General features: G+C 38.8%; 1 protein-coding gene across 1 annotated transcript in view; it reads left to right on the top strand.

The window, feature by feature from the left end:
* The window catches only part of DMD (dystrophin), a 2,218,635-nt gene that overhangs the window by 1,979,880 nt on the left and 215,659 nt on the right, over positions 1-23,096 (top strand). Inside the window, exon 61 of the mRNA XM_063601607.1 lies at positions 2,103-2,181. Coding sequence (XP_063457677.1) covers positions 2,103-2,181 — 79 coding nt within the window. The remainder of the gene's footprint in view (positions 1-2,102; positions 2,182-23,096) is intronic.

Raw genomic sequence — 23,096 nt, 5'->3', positions numbered from 1 at the left:
ACACATAGAATTAACCATTACAGACCTGCAGTCAGTGCACTCAATGTCAGTAGGCATTCTTGTTTGTTCCGCATCTCTTCTCTTCTCTTCTCTCTCTCTCTCTCTCTCTCTGTCACACACACACACACACACACACACACACACACACACGTACCACATTTACTCATTTACTCATCCATTTGTTTGGTCAACTAGTCATTAAACAAATATTTGCTACCATTTACTATGTGCCTCCTGCAGAAAGGGTTGGAGACATTCGAAGAGAAAGGTAAACAAAAAATGGTCCCTGCTATCAAGAAGTTTCCAATCTATTGCAAGACACACTCATGTCCATATAACTAAAATGAATTATATGATAGAAGTGCTTCAGGTATAAACCATATGCTGTTAGAATGCTGAGGAAGCCATTAATTCTAACCTGGGAGATGAGGAAGTAAACATATAAACACTAACAGCATTGATCTGGGAGAGAAGTGGGGTAAGAGCATTGCCGAGAGAAGGAGCAGCATGAAGAAGCCACACACAAGAGTTATATTGGATGGAATAGTGCAGGACAGGCAGGTAGTTTTGGTGGGCTTAGCAGGTAGAGTTTGGGAGTGCAGGGTCATAAGGTTGGGAAGGTAGGTTTGATATGTCCCTCATGCTTTTGTGTATATAAAATAAAGTAAATCCTGCATTGTAGGTGCACCCCACTTGGTTATCCACGTATTTGGGCCAAGCAAAAATGGGCAAGTCTAGGGAGAGAGTGAAAAAATGAGATTGTTCTGGATATACACTAGGCACTTAATTGATATTGGAAGGCCAGAGTTGGTTTGAGACCAGGCTACCTGAGCCACTTTTCTGATGAGATTAACATCGATTTTTACCTCTCGGGAATTCTGCACACCACGGGAACTACCCCCTGAGTTCTGATTGCTCTGTGCAAGCTCTGATCAACCCCTAGTTTAGCATGGACTGTTCACAACTAAATCAAAATCCAGAGTTAGAGAGCTAGGATGCCTGGAGCCACCACTTATATTGGATTGGCAAAATGCCAAATAAGTAAGTATAGCATGTCACCCCTAAAATTATTCCTTTTTTCCCCACCAAGAATAGAACTCACTAAGTTGACAGCACACTGTGTCAATATATTATAGAAAAACCTAATAGGAAGAAAAGAATGGCAGTTTTCACTGCATGCCCCCTAAAGGTATATTTCTTAATAATTTCCAAGTCCACTGAAAACTGAATTCCGAAAATTAGTTTTATCTTACCGCCCACCCTATTTTATCCCAAATTTAAGCCTTGCCTGTACTTCTTTGATACTTAATACATTCTTTTTTGAGGTGGAGTTTCACTCTGTCACCCAGGCTGGAGTACAGTGGCGTGATCTCTGCTCACTGCAGCCTCCCTCCTGCCTCAGCCTCCCTAGGAACTGGGACTACAGGCATGCGCCATCACACCCGACTAATTTTTGTATTTCTAGTAGAGACGGGGTTTCACCATGTTGGCCAGGCTGGCCTCGAACTTCTGACCTCAAGTGATCCAGCCAACTTGGCCTCCCAAAGTGCTGGGATTACAGGCATGAGTCACTGTGCCCAGCCCATAATTAAATATTAACCATTGGTTAATTAATAATTATCAATAATTAAATATCACTCAATGATTTATTATCTATTCATCAATATTGCTTCTTTAAAAATTTGTCAAAAACAATAGCCTAAGACTTAAAGACAAGACATGTCATTTCTGAGATTCTGTAGTCACCTATACCAAATGTCACCCTCCCTAATGTTTTTGTGAAAGTAAAGATTTGTATTTTTTTATGGTACTAATTGAAGCAGTAGTTCATTTGTGGCTGCCAATGAGTTGACTAAAAAAAAAACAAAATCTCATTTTAACATTGTCGAGAGAGGAAATCCTTTGCGTTTGGCCTTGGATTGATAAAAACGAGTCTGGAATACTATATACGGTAAGTGAATATTAAAACTAGAGTTATGAAATGTTGCTTTAGTGTTCTCAGCCTTGGAGACTCAAAGTATCTTATCAGAAAGGATACATTGTTTTAATTGTTCCTCATTATATAGAATGAGAGAACATCATTTCTCTCCTTTTCCTCCCAGGTGGCCGTCGAGGACCGAGTCAGGCAGCTGCATGAAGCCCACAGGGACTTTGGTCCAGCATCTCAGCACTTTCTTTCCAGTAAGTCATTTTCAGCTTTTATCACTTAACTTTATTGCATCTTGATTAATAAGAATTAACAGTTGAAAAAACAAAAGAATTAAGAGTTGAATTATAATAATCTTTTATCAGATGCAGTAGAAGCATAAATCATCCTGAAATATAACTTGGTTGATAAGTTGAGAAGGTTAGGAAGAGGAAGGCCAATTGGATCATTTTGTCCAGTCTTCAGCTAATGCGTAATTGTTTCCTGCAATATATTCTCAAATGTTAACCATATTAATATTTTTGAGTCTTTTTGAAAAGTGTGGAACACTTTGCTCAGGAGCCATGCTAGTATTCTCTGTATCGTTATCCCAATGTTAGTATATGGGCTGCTGAAGCAAAAACATACTTTTGAGTTTTTAATTTCTGCCTATCAGTTCAGTTCATAAAGCTAATAATTATGATATCATGTAATTATAATATGATCATTCAATATATGTTACTGTGAGTCTATAATTCTTTATCTCTAAATAATTCATTAAATACTCCCTGCCTTATGAAATGAGTGACAATTCTCAAAAGAAGGCATACAAATGGCCAACAGGTATATGAAAAAATGCTCAACATCACTAATCACCAGGGAAATGCAAATCAAGACCACATGATATATCGTCTTACCCCAATTAGAATGGCTATTATTCAAAAGACAAAAAATAACAGATTCTGGCGAGAATGTGAAGAAAGGGAACTCTTTTACAGTGTTGATGAAAATGTAACAGTAAATTAGTAACAGTATGAAGATTCTCAAGAAACTGTAAATAGAACTACCTTACCATCTGGCAATCCCACTACTGATTATCCATCCCAAAGCTAAGAAATCAGTATATCAAAAGGGTACCTGCACTTGCATGCTTATCACAGCACTGTTTAAAACAGCAAAGATGTGAAATCAACCTAAGTGTATATCAACAGATGAATGGATAAAGAATATGTGGTATCTGTACACAATGAAACACTGCAAGAATGAAACCATGTCATTCACAGCAACATGGATGGAACTGGAGGTCATTATGTTAAGTGAAATAACCCTGGCACAGAAAGACAAAAATCGCATGTTCTTACTCTTGTGGGAGCTAAAAAAATTGATAATAAACATAGAATAGAGTGATAGATACTAGTGGCTGGGAAAGGTGTGTGGGTAGAGGGGGAGATAAAGAGAGGGTGGTTAATGGGTACAAACATCCAGTTAGATAGAAGGACTACGTTATATCATTTGACAGCAGAATAGAGTGACTGTAGTTAACAACGATGTGTTGTATATTTCAAAGTACCAAGAAGAAAGGGCTTGAATTGTTCCCAATACATAGACAAATGACAAATACTCCAAGTAATGGATGCCTCAAATACCGTGACTTGATCATTATGCATTCTATGCCAGTAAAATATCACATTACCTCATAAATATGTAAAATATTATGTATCAGTAATAAATAAATACTGTGCCTCCAAGTTGAAACCTCAGCCTATGGGCATTTCCTTTCCCTAACTGTTTGTATCCTTTTTTTTTTTTTTTTTTTTTGAGAGGGAGCCTCATTCTGTCACCCAGGCTGTGAGTGCAGTGGCGTGATCTTGGCTCAGTGCAACCTCCGCCTCCCGAGTTCAAACTATTCTCCTGCCTCAGCCTCCCGAGTAGCTGGGACTACAGGTGTACACCACCAGGCCCAGATAATTTTTGTATTTTTTAGTAGAGACGAGGCTTCACCACGTTGGTCAGGCTGGTCTCGAGCTCCTGACCTCAAGTGATCCACTCGCCTTGGCCTCCCAAAGTGCTGGGATTACATTCGTGAGCCTTGTATTCTCCTTTTGTTCTTGACCTCTAGCCATTCTTTTTATTTACTGGTTTTGCTATTTTATTAATTATGTTTTTATAATTAATACTAAGAGAAATAACCTTGGTTAACTGAAAGTTTAAGTATTAGAAAATCCTATTTATACAATATTGCATATTAAATTGGCAAGCACCTGTTTTCCTCTGATTAATGTTAATTTATACCACTTTTTATTTGATTATAAAAGTATATGTGTTGAGTTTTTTGGTATTTAAAAAGCCATACTTTACCACATGGAGTTAACATCTGTTAGCATTCTGATGTATTTCCTCGTGGTCATATATGAGTATATATGAGGGTTTATCCATCATTTTAACGCAATTACTTTGTGCCTAGAAATGTTACAGATTTTAACTAGTTTAATCCTTATAGCAATCCCTTAAGGTAGGTACCATTATTATACTCATTTCAGTGATGAAGAAACTGAGGCACACATTCATACAGCTAGTAGATGAGGGAGCCAGGATTCAAACTCAAGAAGTTGGCTCCAGAGTCTGTGTTTTTAAGCATCGCACTGTAATTTTACTTAATTTATATATTTTATAGAGAGGAAGTAATTCTGTATGATCTCCATTCTTCTGCCATATTCTTTCATTGCCATTTTCTGATCGTTTCCTTTCTTTTCCATTCTCCACGGGTTAATAAAAAGATCCACGCTCACAAATACTTTAAAGTATTTGAGTAGATGTTGTCATGTGTGTCTTCAGTTGGCTGTTGTCTTTTTGAACAAAATTTCCTGGAAGGTGTTCGTCCTGTGTTTTTGTCATACATCGACAATAGATTAAGAAGAAGTATCTTATTTTCTGGACTGGCTCTAACTTTATTATCCGCATGTGGTCTAGTTATTTGGACACAGTTTCACAATGCTTTGGAGTTGCCAAGAAAAAGGGATAAGTTAAAGCAGTTTATCTAAATCAATGGGATCGTGGCTTTTAGGAACGGCTCTAGAAAAATGATAAAGGCTGCAGATTTTGTCTTCTGCATCTTTCCAAATCTCTGGTCTACTTAACTTGCCTTAGTGACAGCCATTCTATTCGATTTAATTGAGATTAAATGTGATAACATACTCCTAAGCGACTCATAAACCATAAATAAAAAATAGTACTATTATGAATATTAATTACTCCTCAGACACCAGGTATATTCATTCATATTTTCTTCTCCCTGACTCCCCCTCTGAATTCCCATGTCTTACCCATTAAAACCTATTTTCAGAAGTTGATATACTCATTTAACCCAAGTGATAGGTAAAGTTTAATGTGTACTTCTCCTGGGTTATTTGCATTTTATTAGTGTGAAAATCCGTAAGCCTGAGGTGGTAGAACATCGGCCATAAGCTCTGAGCTGTGAGGAAGGAACTTTGAGGGGCCAAGGGGAGCATTCTCACACCTTTCAAACCATATCACATCAGTGCCCACTTCCAGAAAGGTCAGGCCTGTTAGACACAGGTATTCATAAAGAGACTGATCTACCTGCCTGAATGGAGCCAGCCCCGGAAGTCATCAATCTCTTGGATGCCCATGTGGAATATCAATATATGCTTAAAAGCTTTGCTTGCAGGTATAAAGAAAATACCAACTTGGTTTAAGGGATATTTAAGAAATAGGACGGTGAGACTAAGGATGGATTGTTTCTTTACATTGTACTTTTTAAAATTACAAAGGTACTCTATACACATCAAGAAAAATTTGGAAAGCCCACAGTACAAACAAGAAAAGAAAAAGTATCCATAATCCTATGACTCAGAGATAATCACTGTCAGAAATTTGGTTTATATAGTTTCTGTATTTCTCTTGTGGTTGCGTGTGTGTGTGTGTGTATCAAGGTTCTATCTTTTGTTTATTTTTTAATTTTTTTGTTTTTTGAGACAGAGTGCAATCTCAGCTCACTGCAACCTCCCCCGTCCTGGGTTCTAGCGATTCTCATGACTCAGCCTCCCGAGTAGCTGGGATTACAGGAATACGCCACCACGCTTGGCTAATTTTTTGTATTTTTAGTAGAGACGGGGTTTCACTATGTTGGCCAGGCTGGTCTCGAACTTGTGGCCTCAAGTAATCCACCCACTGAGGCCTCCCAAAGTGTTGAGATTACAGGCATGAGCCACCACGCCCGGCCTCTCTCTTTTCTTTTAAACCATGCGCAGATAAAAACATGCTACAGTTTTATGACCTGCTTTTTTCCCTTAAAACTATCTTTACAATATTTTCATGTGTTTAAATATTCTTCTTCAGAGTAATTTTTCTAATGACTGGCTAATACTCTCTTCTGTGGCTGTACCAAATTTACCAACACAATTCTAAATTGCTCAATATTAAGATTATTTCACAATCTTTATTATATCGAGCATTATGGCTAATATCCTTTTTATACCTTTACAAATATCTCAGATTCTTTCTACAGGATAAATGCCTAAAGGTGGAATTGTCATGTTAAAGAATGTTTACATTCGTAAGCCTTTTCAAGTGTATTGCCAAACTTACCTCTAGAAAATTGCACCAGAAATTGGGTGTGCCATCCAAACCGTATTTGAGCTAGGCATGGTGTGGCTCATGCCTATAATCCCGATTCTTTGGGAAACTGAGGCAGGAGGATCACTTGAGCCCAAGAGGTCAAGGCTGCAGTGATCCATAATCCCGCCCCCCGCACTCCAATCTGGGTGACAGAGCAAGACCCTGACCCTAAATTTAAAAAAAAAAAAAAATCACCATATTTGAAGCAGGACATCTCTGAAGTCACGTATTTGCTACTATAAAAGCAGCTTCCCCCCACCAATGAATAAAAATATGTTTTAAATATTCCTCTAAGGTCATATTAAATGAATTTGAATTGATACTTTTTTTTAGACAGGCCTGAGTTGATACATGTTTAGTAATGTGCTTTCAGGTTACTATAAATAATAATAGGGTGGCTCCTAAAGCTTAGAAATTACAAAGAGAAGAAAAATAAGGGGGAACTACTAATTGCACCCGCCAACATAAACATGCTTACTGTCTCTGTTTATCTTATTCTCTCTCTCTCTCTGTCTCGCACGTGTGTGCACTCTCTCTCTCTCTCACACACACACACACACACACACACACACTCCCCTTTGGAAATTATTTGGAAATTACATTACCAGCTGTCTGTTGTTTATCAGAAGACAGAGGCAGCCTTTTACTAAAAAAAAGAATTCACTGTTTCTTCCTGGTGGCCCAATCTCTACATGTTAAAGAAATTGTTTCTTTTATCTTAGATCTAAGAGAAAATGAGAAGAGAAAAGCGTTGTGAAATATGACCCTTCTCCACTGATAGACACTAACTTGTCCTTACTTCTAGTTTTAATACACTGCTACTCCTAATTGACTTCTACAACTTAAACCAAGAAAAAGGAGAAATTCTAATAGTGTGACTTCAAATATGTATATAATTTACAATAAAATTATTTAAATTATTTAAATTATATACTAATATATAGTTATATATGTATAATTGGTAGGTATATTGTCAGTCTCTTCATATGTCTGTGATTAAGAAAGTACTAAAGTATTCATTGGTTGGCATAGTAGTCTGAAAATTGTCCTTTTCTTTTGAAGAGTTTAAAGATTTGCTGGGCGTGGTGGCTCACACCTGTAATCCCATCACTTTGGGAGGCTGAGGTGGGCAGATCACTTGAGGTCAGGAGTTCAAGACCAGCCTGGCCAACCTGGTGAAACCCCCATCTGTACTAAAAATACAAAAATTAGCTGGGCGTGGTGGCACTCGCCTGTAATCCCAGCTGCTTAGGAGGCTGAGGCAGGAGAATGGCTTGAACCCTGGAGGTGGAGGTTGCAGTGAGCTGAGATCATGCCACTGCAGTCCAGCCTGGGTGATAGAGAGAGACTCTGTCTCAAAAAAAGAGTTTAAAGATTTTTCCTGACCATTATTTCAATTCTCTGGTCTTTTGTTCTAAATTCTACTTTTCTCACCAAGAAAGATCACTATATATTTGGGTAAAGGGAGAAATCATTCTATAACAGTAAAAAGAATCCATGGTTTTCTTAATATTTTACAAGTTCCACAGGTCCCTTAAAAGAACACAGGAAGGGGAATATCACACTCTGGGGACTGTGGTGGGGAGGGGGGAGGGGGGAGGGATAGCATTGGGAGATATACCTAATGCTAGATGACGAGTTAGTGGGTGCAGCGCACCAGCATGGCACATGTATACATATGTAACTAACCTGCACAATGTGCACATGTACCCTAAAACTTAAAGTATAATAAAAAATAAAAAAAGAAAAAAAAAAAAAAGAATATTTTCCAAGCCAGGTTCTTTAAAACATTAATGTTATATTAGATTTTGATAACTGTCCCTTGAAAAAAATAGTACTGATTAATAAGATTGGAAAAACACTAGGTTTCGAAGATAAGCAAGTTTATTTCTTGTTAGAATTCTTGGAATTTTTATTATACACTGAGACTCTAAGAGGATAAGGAGTCTATAGTTCTCCAGTTTTAGGTGACTGTGGAAGCCTTTTTCAGGCACACCAGTTAATTTCACACTAAACTTTATGCCATGGATCACGGTGAATCTTTGCCTTAATGTGGTATTTGCCAGATGCTTTAATGACAAAAAATTTCTGCTAAAGGTTGTAGAAACGTGGTCCAATTAAAAAGAAAATGAGTATTTATGAGGCAAAAGGGTCAAGTCCCTCTCTTTACTGAAGTTCCCAGCCCCACTCCCACCCAGGAGCCCTCTTGTGCTGTGGAATTTCCTAACTGGAGATAAGCTTAGAAAGTATCTATCTATACCAGTAGTTTCCAAACTCTGAGGTGTGGCTCAATAGCAAATCCTAAAATCAGTTTAATGACTTACAACCAACAATTTTTTACTGGAATGGAATGGAATGGAACAGATTAGAAAATATCAGAGTGCATTACCTAAGCAAGGTTAAGTGTTGTTTTGGCGGTGGTTAATTTGTTAGATGTGTGTGTACATGCATGTGTGTGTGCGCGCACGCACGCCAGATCACAGTGTAAAACGGTTTTCTTCTGCGGGTTGCAGTCGAAATAGTTTGAGAAACATTGAATCATTCCAGCCCTTTCCTTATTTTACAGATAATGAAATAGGTGCAGAACGATCAAATGACATAACCAAGGTCACAAAGATAGTTATAATACTGGGACTGGAACCCAGTTTCTGTACTTCCAAGCCACACATCACACTGCCTTACCCATTAAGAAGAAATGCCCAGGCCAATAACTGTCTAGTCCATCTGCTATTGCCAACGATTATTCTCTCGTATATTCCTCTTCGTTTGGCCATCCTAAGTTGATTTACAAAACCTAAATTTTTCTCTCAACACCTCTGGGCTAAAAACTGCCTTATCAAAATGGTATCGATAGTGGTTACGAGTAAAAGCTGTAAAATCAAACTGACTGGGTTCAAATATTGACTCAGACACTTTATGCTTTTTTCTTTCTCTTTATTCTTCATCTTTAAAATAGGGATAATAGTAACATATTTGGTCAATTGTAAGACACACTTTTCCACCCACGTTTCAACAGTTCTGAAATCAGAATGCACCATACGACCAATGGGATATTGAATTCGGTGAAATATGGCTGTATTATTTCATAGGGTTACAGTGAAGATCAAACAGTTAATATTTGTAAAACCCTTAGAATAGTGCCTGGAACACAGAAAGTGCTATTCAAGTGTTTGCTATTAGCTTTAGCATTAGTATCATTATTACTATCAGCTTGATAGTATAACTGAATGCATGCCTGTTAGAGTCAAACTAGTCATGAAAGTTTCATTCATTCTCTTGCATTTAATGGTCAGTATAAGTAGTTCCTCTCCTTTCTGAAGATGATTTCCAAGGATCTAATCTGAAAGTCCAGTGTTTTGCACATTAGAATGGCTCAGTAGTTGTTTGTATAACTAATGAGTGATAAATAATCAAAAAGATAGACCTTAATCTCTAAAAGGTCAGGATAGTATTAGTCTTGTTGACAGTTATATTGTACAGTACCTAATGTGGTATGTGGTACTTAGTAGATGTTCAGTAAATATTTACAGAATGAATTATGTCTTATACCCAAAAGAAGAAGAGGTAAATTCACTCTTGACATTGATAATACACAGAGGCATGAGATTTAGCATAGTGGCTATCACATAGTAGACACTCAATAAATAATGTGACCTTTTCTGTTGCTTCTCAGCAAAGACTAATAGCATTCATAACTTTATATGGTCGTTTTTATCAAAGTCTACTGTACCATGTAATACATTAAGGGAAAAGGCTGACTTCAAAATTACAGCATGATCACAACTATATTACAAAATAAAATAAAGATAACAGAAATGTACACATAAAAGAAAAATGGAAAATAAAAAGATACCAAAAGACAAACAGTTATTGCATCATTTCTTTCTTTTTACTTTTACAAATTTTCTGGTAATAGCATGTACTACCTTTGTAATGGAAAAAAAACAATAAAGGTAACATTTTATACTCCAGCTTTTAACCAGTGACCTCTTGCAGTGGCAATGGGACTCTGAAAGACAAATTTCCTTTTTACTATTTATTCTGAATTTAAAAGCTGTTTCATTGAGTGACCTTCTCAGATTATGAGACACTGTAAAAAGAAATAACTGATCAATTATTTCTTGCAGGCTTTACAATCTTAACTGCCTTAATAATATCCCTGGTTAAGTCTTTTTCTCTCTTGTCAAAGTGACTCAAGCTTTTACAGTTTCTCCTTGATACATAGGGCCTAGCAGTTTGTTTCTATCTTGAGAGTTGCCAAGCTTTCATCCTGGACATTCCCCACTACACATACACACTTAATTTTAAAAAATAGGGGAAACCTTTAAGCACATCTAATAATTGCTGACATTTCACCTAACAGTGCTCCAACCTATGCTACCAGTGTCCTCAGGGGACAGACAATTTGAAATATGAGTGGGGCAATAATTTAAAGCTTCAGATTGGCTTAAATAAGCCATCATGAGGCCGGGTGCGGTGGCTCACGCCAGTAATCCCAGCACTTTGGGAGGCTGAGGCGGGCAGATCACCTGAGGTCAGGAGTTCAAGACCAGCCTGACCAACATGGAGAAACCCTGTCTCTACTAAAAATACAAAATTAGCTGGGCGTGGTGGCATGCATCTGTAATCCCAGCTACTCGAGAGGCTGAGGCAGGAGAATCACTTGAACCCAGGAGGCAGAGGTTGCAGTGAGCCGAGATTGCGCCATTGCACTCCAGCCTGGGCAACAAGAGTGAAACTCCATCTCAAAAAAATAAAAACATAAAAATAAGCCATCATGATAAAAGTCAGAAAGAATTTTGCAGGTCCAATGTGAGATGATTTGCAGGCTAAAATTCTCTTTCAAGTAAAATCTCAGGGTGAAATGATTTGAGCCAGTTTCTTCAGCAGTCACGTGTTGTCCCAAGTGTTAGGAATTTGGGACAAATGCCATGTGACCTACCAGTGATGCTGATAATGCCCCTATAAATTCAAAGACAGCCTTTCCAATGCCCATAAAAAGCAGCTACAGCAGTAATAATTATATTCTCTTCTTAAAATGTATTGTCACGGCCCTTTTCTCCTTTAGCTCAAATGTATACTCCCCAATAAGCTCTCAGATTTATTTGCTTTACAGTATCATTAGCAACCAGATTTTGCATCGTTGGCCCTATATATCCCATCAATTTGAACACATGAGGAAACAGAACATTTTTGTTTCTGCTATGGGAATTTCTGTGCTGGGGCTGGCTTACAATGGCTCAAGAGAGCCAATTGTAAAATATACAGGAATTGTGAGCTAGTTATTAAGCCTACCTTTGGTAGCTTGAAATCAGGCATAGTGGGAAGATTTACTCCATGGAAATTGGCAAATACTACAAATTGGGGCACGTTGTTTTTTTTTTTTTTTTTTTTTTTTTTTTTTGCATAGATGGTTTCCCAGAAATGACTAATTTATCTATGTTATTTGGATCACTCAAGTCCCTGTATGCAAAGAATCTTCTTAAACTTAGCAGGAAGGATGCTCAGGATCCAAATATTTATCTGCCTTGCAGAGTGACCACTCATCCTGGTTTGTCTGGGACTTTCCCGGATTTAGCACTGGAATTCCCATTTTCCAGGAAATCTCTGTAGTCCCAGGCAAACCAAGATAGTTGCTCACCCTAGCCTTAGGTAAAATCCCTAGAAATAGAGCTCTATTTAGATAGATGGGGCTTCTTGTAGAAGTAATTTGTTCAGGTGAAAGGGAGTGAGGGAAGCAGGATAAAGTAAGAAGGATGCTGGTCAAGGAGTTAAGTGGGAAGGAAGAGACTCACTTCAGCTTGATCCCACAGGGAGCTCTGGAGAACAAATTGTCCCTACCTTGAGATAAGGGGGCTGGGCTTTTTGTTTGTTTGTTTTGAGACGGAGTCTTGTTCTGTCACCCAAACTGGAGTGCAATGGCATGATCTTGGCTCACTGCAACCTCCGCCTCCCAGGTTCAAGCTATTCTCCTGCCTCAGCCTCCCGAGTAGCTGGGACTACCACACCTGGCTATTTTTTTTTTTTTTTTTTTTTTTTTTTTTGTATTTTTAGTAGAGATGGGGTTTCACTAGGTTGGCCAGGCTGGTCTCGAACTCCTGATTTCGTGATCCGCCTGCCTCGGTCTCCAAAAGTGCTGGGATTACAGGCGTGAGCCACCGCGCCCAGCCAGGGCTGGGCTTTTATTTTCCCATGTGAATTAGTCATTGTCTGTGGATTTCTGGGGAGTAGGAGATAGCAAAGCAGTTCCCATTTGGCCAAGGGAGGATTTCTGGTGAAAGGACCAATGAGGCCTTAGCAACCAACACTCACAACAACTGCGGCTGGGTGAACCAGCTCAGTAAAAGGGATCTGAGTGGAACAACAATAGTATTAACCTCTCCTAGACTTTATGAAGCTGCTATCATACCCCATGCATAATCTGGCTTTAGAGCTGAATGGGCGCATTTAGCTGGATCACTAACCACCACTCCTTCGTCACGTACTTACATGGAAATCAGCCCGGTGGCATGGAAGAGATGAGACAAATGTCTGTTTCTTTCTTATTTCATCTTCCTCATTGTGACAGATTCTTCTGGGCCTCATGAGGAGCTAGGGCAAAGAGACCAGCACCAGAGTTCTGAATCAGTTTTATAACATGGGCACTATTTTGGTGGAATGCTGGCTCTGAAGGGTGTATTTTTACACTACCCAGAAAATGAAGGCATTTGTGAATTTGGCCTGGGGTAGCATTTTGTCATCTGTCCAAAATACAAAGCTTTGCACAACAGAAATAGTGGGATCACATCCCTGTGGGCAAGAATCATTACTTTCGTTTTTCCATTTGGATGTTTTCCATTTTCAGAACACAACCAGTTTGGGATTACAAAGTACTTTCTGGTGAGAACTTTGAAGTGAGGACAAAAGGCATTTTGTTCTTTAGTAGACTTACATAAACTGTTCCTGGTTTAAAAACCATTCTAGATTTTTAAATAGACTTTCAGATATCTGCAGTAAAAATCATCTTGATTTCAGCCGACTGCAGGTACTGCTCTGTTATGTGCTATGTCTCCTTAAGGCTGTAAGGGACAGGGATAGGCTTAGGTGATAAGGAACATTTTCAGGATACAGAGAGGCATGAAGAATAACATGGGCCGGGCACGGTGGCTCACACCTGTAATCCCAGCACTTTGGGAGGCTGAGGCGGGCGGATCACGAGGTCAGGAGTTGGAGACCAACCTGGCCAACATGGTGAAACCCTGTCTCTACTAAAGACACAAAAAATTAGCCAGGCATGATGGCGCACACCTGTAATCCCAGCTACTCAGGAGGCTGAGGCAGGAGAATCGCTTGAACCCAGGAGACGGAGGTTGCAGTGAGCCAAGATCACACCATTGCACACCAGCCTAGGCAACAGGGCGAGATTCCATCTCAAAAAAAAAAAAAAAAAGAAAAGAAAAGAATAACATGGAACAACAGACACCATGAAACATGTTTGCTTCTTTCTGTATATGCATTTGCTGCCATAGACTTCAGACTATTACAGTATCATATCTTCTCTCTTCTCTCCACCTAACACCTTCTACTTATAGTTTCTACTTTCTTATGACTTCCATTTTCTTCCTTTGTTATCTGACTTTTTAAACTTCCCCACCCATCTGTCATCTCTGTTTATCTCTGTGTATTACATTCAAGCTCTCCAAGAAAAAGCATCTGATTGGATTAGTTATTTATTATCCATCTAAGGGTAATGCCATCTCACAGGCCACAGGCCAGACTGTAAACCAGGCTTTCTTGACCTGGGCACTATTGGCATTTGGGGCCAGATAATTAGTGGAATGCTGGCTCTGAAAAGTGCATTTTTACACTACTCAGAAAATGAAGGCATTTGTGAGTTTGGCCTGGGGTAGCATTTTGTCATCTGTCCTAGAATACAAAGCTTTGCGCAACAGAAATGGTGGGATCACACCTCTGTGGGCAAAAATTATTGGGGGCTGTCCTGTGCATTATCTCTGGCCTCTACTCACTACATGCCAGTAGCACTCCCCTCCCTTAGTTGTGACAACCAAAAATGTCTCCAGACATTGTCTGTCTGATGTCCCCTGTTGGGTGAAATTGCCCCTAGTTGAGAATCACTCCTTTATACCAATGCCTGCACAGTTTGTGGTAACGAAAGTCATGTGGAACACTAAATACAGTGACCTATGCCTGAGGAATTATTTGAAGTTGCTTTTCTGCATCCTTAGGGACCCTTTAGTCTCTCGATGAAAGGGAGTGTCCTCAGCAGACAATCTTCGGGAATTGCATCAGCTGCCTCACCCAAGATCATACCCCTTACAGGGGCAGCTCTTCCTGATCAGTGTAGGGGAATAATGACCTGGCCATTTTGGCCCAACTCAGGAGAACATGAGCTCAAGAGCTCCCATGGGGTTGAATGAGACTGTCACTGCGTCTGCGTTCACCTTGACTTCTCCCTATTTCTATTCCTGTTTCTTTCACTTCCCTTCCACAGTTGTCTATCCTGCTCTCTAATCATTGCCTTAGAGTTGGCTTCCTGGAGGAAGCCAATCTGTGAGGGGGCAATGAAATTGACAGGCATTTAGAAGCATCTAAGAAAAAGATATTATAATAGGCCCATTACAGTCACTGGGTAATTTGATTTACTCTTGCTTTCATAATGAGGTTGATTATTTTGTTCAGGGTAAGTAGTGATTATTATTATTTAAGGTGTCCAACCTCATGATCTCCATTAATAGGTAAGGACTTTGGGGACAGCATAAAATTACATGAATCTCTTACCTTAAACCTTAAGCTCAGCAGCATACATGCCCATGACAGGCAAGAGTTAGAACGTAAGATGGTCAGTAACATAGATCTTGAAAGGAAATATGTTGGAGTGTGAGCACTTTAAGGGCATAGGGCCTGCATTACTTTTTTATTAAAAATAATTTTGCATCTAACACAACATCTTGCATATTAGATGCAGGATATGCCTTGATTGAATGAATAACTGGGCACTTAAAAGATTGTTCCCAGTCTAATAAAATGAAAGAACTTAGCCTAGTGCTTAGTCTGATGTCCAGAAAGAGTTAATGAACTTCACTTTATTTTCAGTCAGTTAAGAATTGATTCACTTTGTTACTCAACAAATGTCTATTGAATGACCAATGTAAATCAAACTCTGATCTAGGAACTGGGGAAACAGCAGTAAATAAAACAAAGTTTATTTATTGTGGAGCTTACATTTTAACAAGAGAAGATGGACAATCAGGTCATGATAAGTTTGATTTAAAAACAAAGAATAAAGCAGGCTAAAGGGGCTAGAGGATGGGAGAAGGGGACCCTTTTAGTGGAGTGGTCAGGAATGGTGACATTTCAGTAGAGATGTGAGGAAGTACACCAGTCAGATATTGGGGGACAAAGTGTTCCAGGTGGAGGAAACAGTAAAAGTAAAGGATCCAAGATGGAGCATGCTTAGAGGGTTTGAGAAATATTAATAGCAAGGAAGCCAGTATGACTGAAGCCAAGGAAGAAAGATGGTGAATGATAGGAGGTCAGTGAGTGACCAAGGGCCAGACGAGGAAGGGTCTTATCAACTATGGTTGGCTATCGTTAAAAGCCTTTGGCATATATGCTTTGTGAGAAGGGAAGTCATAGAATTCTGAGCTAAGAAGTGACATGGTGCCTGTAGCATTGTTACTTACTGTGCTTGTAGTATTCATTCATTCATTCCTATATTTATTAACAAAAACGAGTCACCTGAAATATGAAGATCAAAAGAGAATTATTGCCTTGGGACATTTCAATACCAATCACAAAAGACAGACCTATAAAAAATGACCTCCTACAGTGGTAGTAAATAGTGGGTGCAATGGGAGTAGAATGGAAGGGAGGAATCCATTCCACAGTGAGAGAAAGGAGATGTTCTATCTAGATGAGTATTAACGCATATTGTCCCTGAGGCTACATGCAAATCCAAAGTAGAGGGTATTCCTTTTGATAGGAACTTAGCAAAGAATGTTTATAATTGCTTGGTCCCTGATCTCACCTAGCAAGAGTCACAAGATGCATTCAGTGATGAAAAATCACTTTCTCCCTTCTACTTAGCCATTCTGTTAAGATGAATATCTCGGGCCGGGCGCGGTGGCTCACGCCTGTGATCCCAGCACTTTGGGAGGCCAAGGTGGGTGGATCACCTGAGGTCAGGAGTTCAAGACCAGCCTGACCAACATGGTGAAACCCCGTCTCTACTGAAAAATACAAAAGTTAGCTGGGCATGGTGACAGGCACCTGTAATCCCAGCTACTTGGGAGGCTGAGGCAGGAGAATTGCTTGAACCCAGGAGGCGGAGGTTGCAGTGAGCCGAGATCACGCCATTGCGCTCCAGCCTGGGTGACGGAGCAAGACTCTGTATCCAAAAAAAAAAAAAAAGATGAATATCTCCCTTTCCAGTTTCGTGTGTAGTCTCCTTATAGCCCTTCTGTTCAGAAAAGGGATTTCTTATGTATGTATAATGAATATAAATATAGGTTTTAGAGAGCACTAATGTTTTAATGAGATAGAAATAGGCAGACGAGAGAGAATAATTGAAGGATTAGTCAACATGAGGGCAATTTGATATGGAAAGAAAAAGTCTGAGCAGGAAATGTCTGTGAAAAAAAATTTCGAAGAGGAATGGAATGAAATGAGCTCATTTATGGTGTGAGTTAGGGACAGAAGGGATTTATTCTCAGGAGGTGAAAAGTGAAGGAGTTCATGTTATAGAATTTGACCTAGACCAGCTATCAAGGGAAAGAAAGTAATTCAAAAGACTTGGTCCAGGAGATCTGGAGCAGATACATCTATTAGAGGAAGATTCAGTTTTGAACTGCATCTTCAGTTATTCCTGGAACCCAACACAAAAGCTCATGACAACCCTGTTATCTTCAGGCAAAAAAAAAAAGGGGGGCAGCAAGGCTTATGTCTTAAACAAGACAGCACATAACTTCAGGTCAGAGAATTCCATTAACATGAATCACCCACACCAATTTAAATAGGAAAAAAATAGTAAGCTTGGTTATGTAAAAATTTAGTTTAAAAATCAGAACCAACAATTGAAATTAAACAAGAATGTTTTATTTATTTCTAAAAATATTTAGCTATTTATTTTGAATTCTGAAGCAATACTAATATAGTATATAATGATAAAACACAGTTGATTTTCATAGTAAACATCAGCATCAGAATGCCAAGAGGAAGATTTGTCTCCGTTCATGTTTTATTACTCTGAGAACCGCGTAACGTTTTTTAAAGAGTCAGAAAATGGCTAGAAAAAGAGGAAGAAAGATTATTTCCTTAACTAGTTCCCTGGTCCCATGCTTTGGTGGTTAACAGTCAGTTTAACTCTAGAACCATGGAAAGTCTCTGTCACTTTCCTGGTTACCCTGGGATTCCTCACATTGGCAGTAAGTTCGTGAATGAGATAAATATCCTGATAACTAGCTACATTAATGATGAAAATAATTATAAATGTAGGAGTTGGAATTTTTAAAAAGTATCGAGCGCTCTGTGCTCTTAACACAGAGGAAGCATTTTGCATAGATGAACCCGTTTAATCCTCACACCAACCTTTAAAATAAGGACTATTATTGTCTCCATTTCACAGAAGCGAAAACTGAGACTAGAACAATTTACTAACATATTCAAGTTCATACTTGTAACTATTATGGATTATCAGCCTTAGAAAAGGGGTTCCAGACACCAGTGAATAGCAACCCACACGTCTCAACTGCACAGACCAAAGAGGATGATAATCCCCATTAATCTTTGCATGTTAGTAGAGGCAGTGGCTAGTAACAAATGGGAGAGACTTTGGCTGGAGGATATTTTTTATTCTTTAATCTTTATGATACTGTTTCCCCTCTCCCCTTCTCTCTCTACTCCTCTCTCTGTCAGCTGTATCCACAATAATGCCACAATATAACTACTATACAAGAATATAAAGCTTCTGTTCTCATGCTTATGGGTCTACAGGTCAACTGTAATTCGGGTGATCTGGATAAAACTTGACTGGAAAGCTCTACTTCATACTGAAGCATGCCTGGGTTTGCCTCAGGCTGTGAGTTCAGTTTAGATGGTCTCTAAATGTGTTGGGTTGTGAGCCCCAGACTAAAGGATCAGAAGCAACCTGGGGCATGTTCTCATGGCAGATTGCCAGTGTGACAAGCCTCTGTTCACATCATATCCGCTAAAGCAAGTCACATGGTCAAGCAAGCCAAGGTCAAGGAGCTAGGAAGCACACTGCGCTCACCATGAGGCCATGGCTAAGGTATACATGTTTAGTTCTTTCACAACTGAGTGAAAAATGGGCCCCAAATTCAGTCTCTCCTATACTCTTTTTGCTTTAATTGCTGTCACAGCTTTAGTTCTTTCTCACTCTTCTCGCTTTCTAATGGATGTACATCCCATCTATAATCATTTGGTTTTTAATATCTGAGTTGCTCCCTACTGTCTCAGGTTTCAAATTTTACTTTCCTTGAAATTTCCCTGGTGCCTAATACAATACCTTTCACACAGAGAGCGTTCAGCAAATGGTGTGGACTGCCTGCCGTCTTTTAAAAGTACATCTGCAGAGACAGTAAAGGCACCTGGCGATATTGCATTGACTTGTTAGTAACCTGACTTAACCCAGATGGCCCAAAAACTGTAACCACCATTACCTGGAGGAAAGTTCCCTGGTAATGCAGTCAGCCAATTATGTTCGAATTTACTCGAAAATTCCTTGAGCATAAATTATTCATGGCTCTATTTATGTAGGTATCTATCTTCCTATATCTGACCTTAGGAAGCTTGATTGCTTTCTTACTCTTCTAATAATCACCGTGATGTTTTTGAAGTTTTCTATAAGTCGGTTAGAAGCAGCTTTTTTTTTCTTTTTTTTTTCATGAGTAATGCCGCCCAACTTTGGCTATTAGACTTTGTGTGACTATGCAGCCATCAGCACTGGATATTAGATATAGTTTTATCTCTGCAACTCAGTCACCTTGCCAAGAATTTTAGTATGAACTCTTGACTTCCCAGATCAAATGTGAGCCTGATACTCTAAATGACTTGGCAATCTACTGACAAATCCCATGGTGTGGTATTCTGTTCACCATGTGCAATGGTCTCAGAGCTCAGCATTATCTGTCTGACAGCTCATATAATATTTACAGGTTGTTATTCGTTATGAATTTTAGTTAGCCATAAAGATTTTCACAGCTATGGCAGACATTAGAGGTCTCATTCATCACTCTTGTGACCTTCCTCTCTGGAATGTAGCCCATCTGTCTCTGCTGTTGAAATCTTTATGGAAAGTCTGCCCATCTTTGAAAGTTTAGTAAGTGATCTTAAAGTTTTCATTGAATCTTTACTTTTGATATACGATATAGACATATAAAGCACTATCCTTATTTTAATTTAACGTTTTGAAAAGTGTTAAATTTAACTTGGCCTTTCATTTAAATGACAGAAAACTTACTCTTGCTACAGGAACTATATGCGTCACATCAAAAGAAAATAGAAATCATACAGAAAAAAATTGGAATGGGAAAAATTACACATATATACATATATATTCAACACTAATAACTACATGAAAGCTTAAATACTGTATCATAATCTTGATTATGACTTTAGGAAATGAAAAAGATAGAAATACATTTTGCATATAATTTAACGTTATAAAGAAACCCTAAGCAAATTCAGTAATGAAGTGAACTGAATAGGCTGGGTTACAGAGCACAAGAGAGGGATGACCAACAATCAGATGTTGCCCCTTTCCATTTCCATTTTCCTCTTTTTATACACAGCTTCTCAAATGCTTGCTTCCCCTCCGTCTACTCCCTCCTTCAGCCTCTGATCACTAGTGTGAAATTGCCCTTTTGAGGTCACCAGTGATCGTGGGATCAAATACATCTTCTTCTTCTACACCCTTAGTCTGTCAGGCTCAAGAATTGTTTATACTTCACTAGCTAGGCTATTCTTGTGTTTCATCCCACTTTATTCTAGCTTCTGTATTATTTTTCTTTGACAGCAGTTCTACTGCCGCCACCATTTGGGGGCATTTGCCAGGGTACATTCCCTTTTGTTTTCCTCCACTGTCCTCATCTTTTTTTTCTTTTTTTGTACTTTTATAGCTTTCTTGGGGTATAATTATATGCAAAAATATGCATATTTAATATATGTAATTTGGTAAGTTTGGACATATGTATACACCCAAGATACTATTGCCACAATCAAACTAAAGATAATGAACATATTCATTACCTACAAAAGTTTTGTGTCCCTTTGCTTTTGTGTGTGTCTGTGTATGGCAAGAACACAACATGAGATGGACCCTCTTTTTTTTTTTTTTGAGATGGAGTCTTGCTCTGTCGCCAGGCTGGAGTGCAGTGGCACGATCTCAGCTGACTGCAACCTCCACCTCCCAGGTTCAAGCGATTCTCCTGCCTCAGCCTCCCGAGTAGCTGGGACTATAGGTGTGCGCCACCTTGCCCAGCTAATTTTTGTATTTTTAGTAGAGATGGGGTTTCACCACGTCGGCCAGGATGGTCTCGATCTCTTGACCTCGTGATCTGCTCACCTTGGCCTCCCAAAGTGCTGGGATTACAGGGGTGAGCCACCGCGCCCGGCCGAGGTGGACCCTCTTAATCCCCTTAAGTTTTAAGTGCACTACACAGTATTGTTAACTATAGACACTATGTTGTACAGCAGATCTCTAGAACTTACTCATCTTGCATAAGTGAAACTTTATACTCATTGAATAACAATTTCTCGTTTCCCCTGCCCTGTCTTCTGGCAACCACTTTTCTATTTACTGCTTCTATGAGGTTGACTATTTCAGACACTTCATAAAAGTGGAGTCATACAGCATTTATGCTTCTATGACTGGCTTATTTCACTGAGCATGTCTGCAAGGCCCATCCACATTGTCACCAATGGTAGGAACCTTCTTTTTTTTAATGCTGAATGGTATTCCATTGTATGAAAATATGGTGTATACATGCAGTTCTCTCTGTACGATCTTCCTTCCTTAAAGAGTCCAGCCATTCTCATAGCATCTGCTATGATTCTAGTACTTATGGTCTTGTCCTTTCACTTGCATTTCAGTGAAAAGAACCAAACTTATGCTGATGCAAATACCTGTACACAAATGTTGATACCAGCTTTATTCATGATTGCCAAATGCTAATCAGTCTATGGGCCTCTGATTTTCACTGCTTAAAATATAAACTAATCTGTTTATCATTCATGCTGATGAATGGTGGATAAATGGTCTAGCTAAGAATGAAAGATCTGTTGTATAGATGTCATTGGTCTAGGAAGACAGAGATGTAGAAAGAAGTACCATAAGCCCAGGCAGTTAGATACTATTCAAAGGCATTTCTCTCTGCCATACTTTATACTACATGTGGCACATTAACAGTAGTTAGGAGTGGATTCAAGGCTGAAGATAAATGCTGCCCAGGTGAGAGAGAAAGAATTGGTTCCGCAATTACCATCATTCAGACAACACATCATAGATATGTGATTACAAACATTATTTGTGTGGTGATTAACATTTTACAAAGCAATTTCATATTGATTTCCTCATTTTATCCTGACAACATTTTGGTGAGGGAGATATCATTATTCCCATTGGAATATAAGGAAAATAAGGCTTAGGCAGGAAAAAGACTAGCTTAAGATCATGAAGTGATAGGGGAGTCAGGACTCAAATCCAGTTCTTCTGAATCTGTACTGTGGACATTTTCTGCTATATCCAGCTCCCTCTCAAGATGCTGGATTGGGCTTTGAAATAGAAAGCCAACATCCTGAGTGCCTTTCTAAACTCTGAGTTTTACAGTCTATCAGGGGAAGAGGAGAGTGTGAGAGGAATGTTCCCAAATAATCTACTGTATCAAGCAGTATATCTAACTTGCTTTGAGAATTATGCCAACTAAATACTATTGACCTGCAGAAAATTGATTTTTCTCTTTACACTTATATCAATAAAGAGAGGCTTCTGCTGCCATAAGTGTAATTTATGTAAAATGTTTTCAAAACATTCATAGCCTTTAATCAAGTAAATATACTTCTAGGAATTTTGCTTTAAAAAATTAACTAAAATATGTGCAAAGATTTATCTACAAAGATGTTCACTGTGGCCTTACTTAGAACAGTGAAAAACTGGAAACAACTTATATGTTCCCAAAGAGGGAATTTATTCAATAAATCATGGTACATCCATAAGTGGGAATTTTTTAGCAATGAAAAATCTGTTGTAACCCTACAAGCCCACTCTTAAGCATTCACCTTAGAGAAATGAAAACTTATGCTTATGCAAACACCTGTACACAAATGTTGATACCAGCTTTATTCATGATTGCCAAATGCTAAAAGCAACCTAATGTCTTTGAACAGGTGAATGGATAACTAAGCTGTAGTACACCCATATAATGGCATACTACTTAGCAATGAAAAGAAACAAATCGTTGATACAGCAATATGGATTATGCATTATGCTGAGTGAAATAAACCAGTATCAAAAGGTTACATACTGTATTTATATGAC

The sequence above is a fragment of the Pan paniscus genome, chromosome X, assembly GCF_029289425.2.
Source record: "Pan paniscus chromosome X, NHGRI_mPanPan1-v2.0_pri, whole genome shotgun sequence".
NCBI lineage: Eukaryota > Metazoa > Chordata > Mammalia > Primates > Hominidae > Pan > Pan paniscus.
The sequence above is the reverse complement of the archived record's forward strand: the minus strand, read 5'-3'. Positions and strand labels throughout refer to the sequence as shown.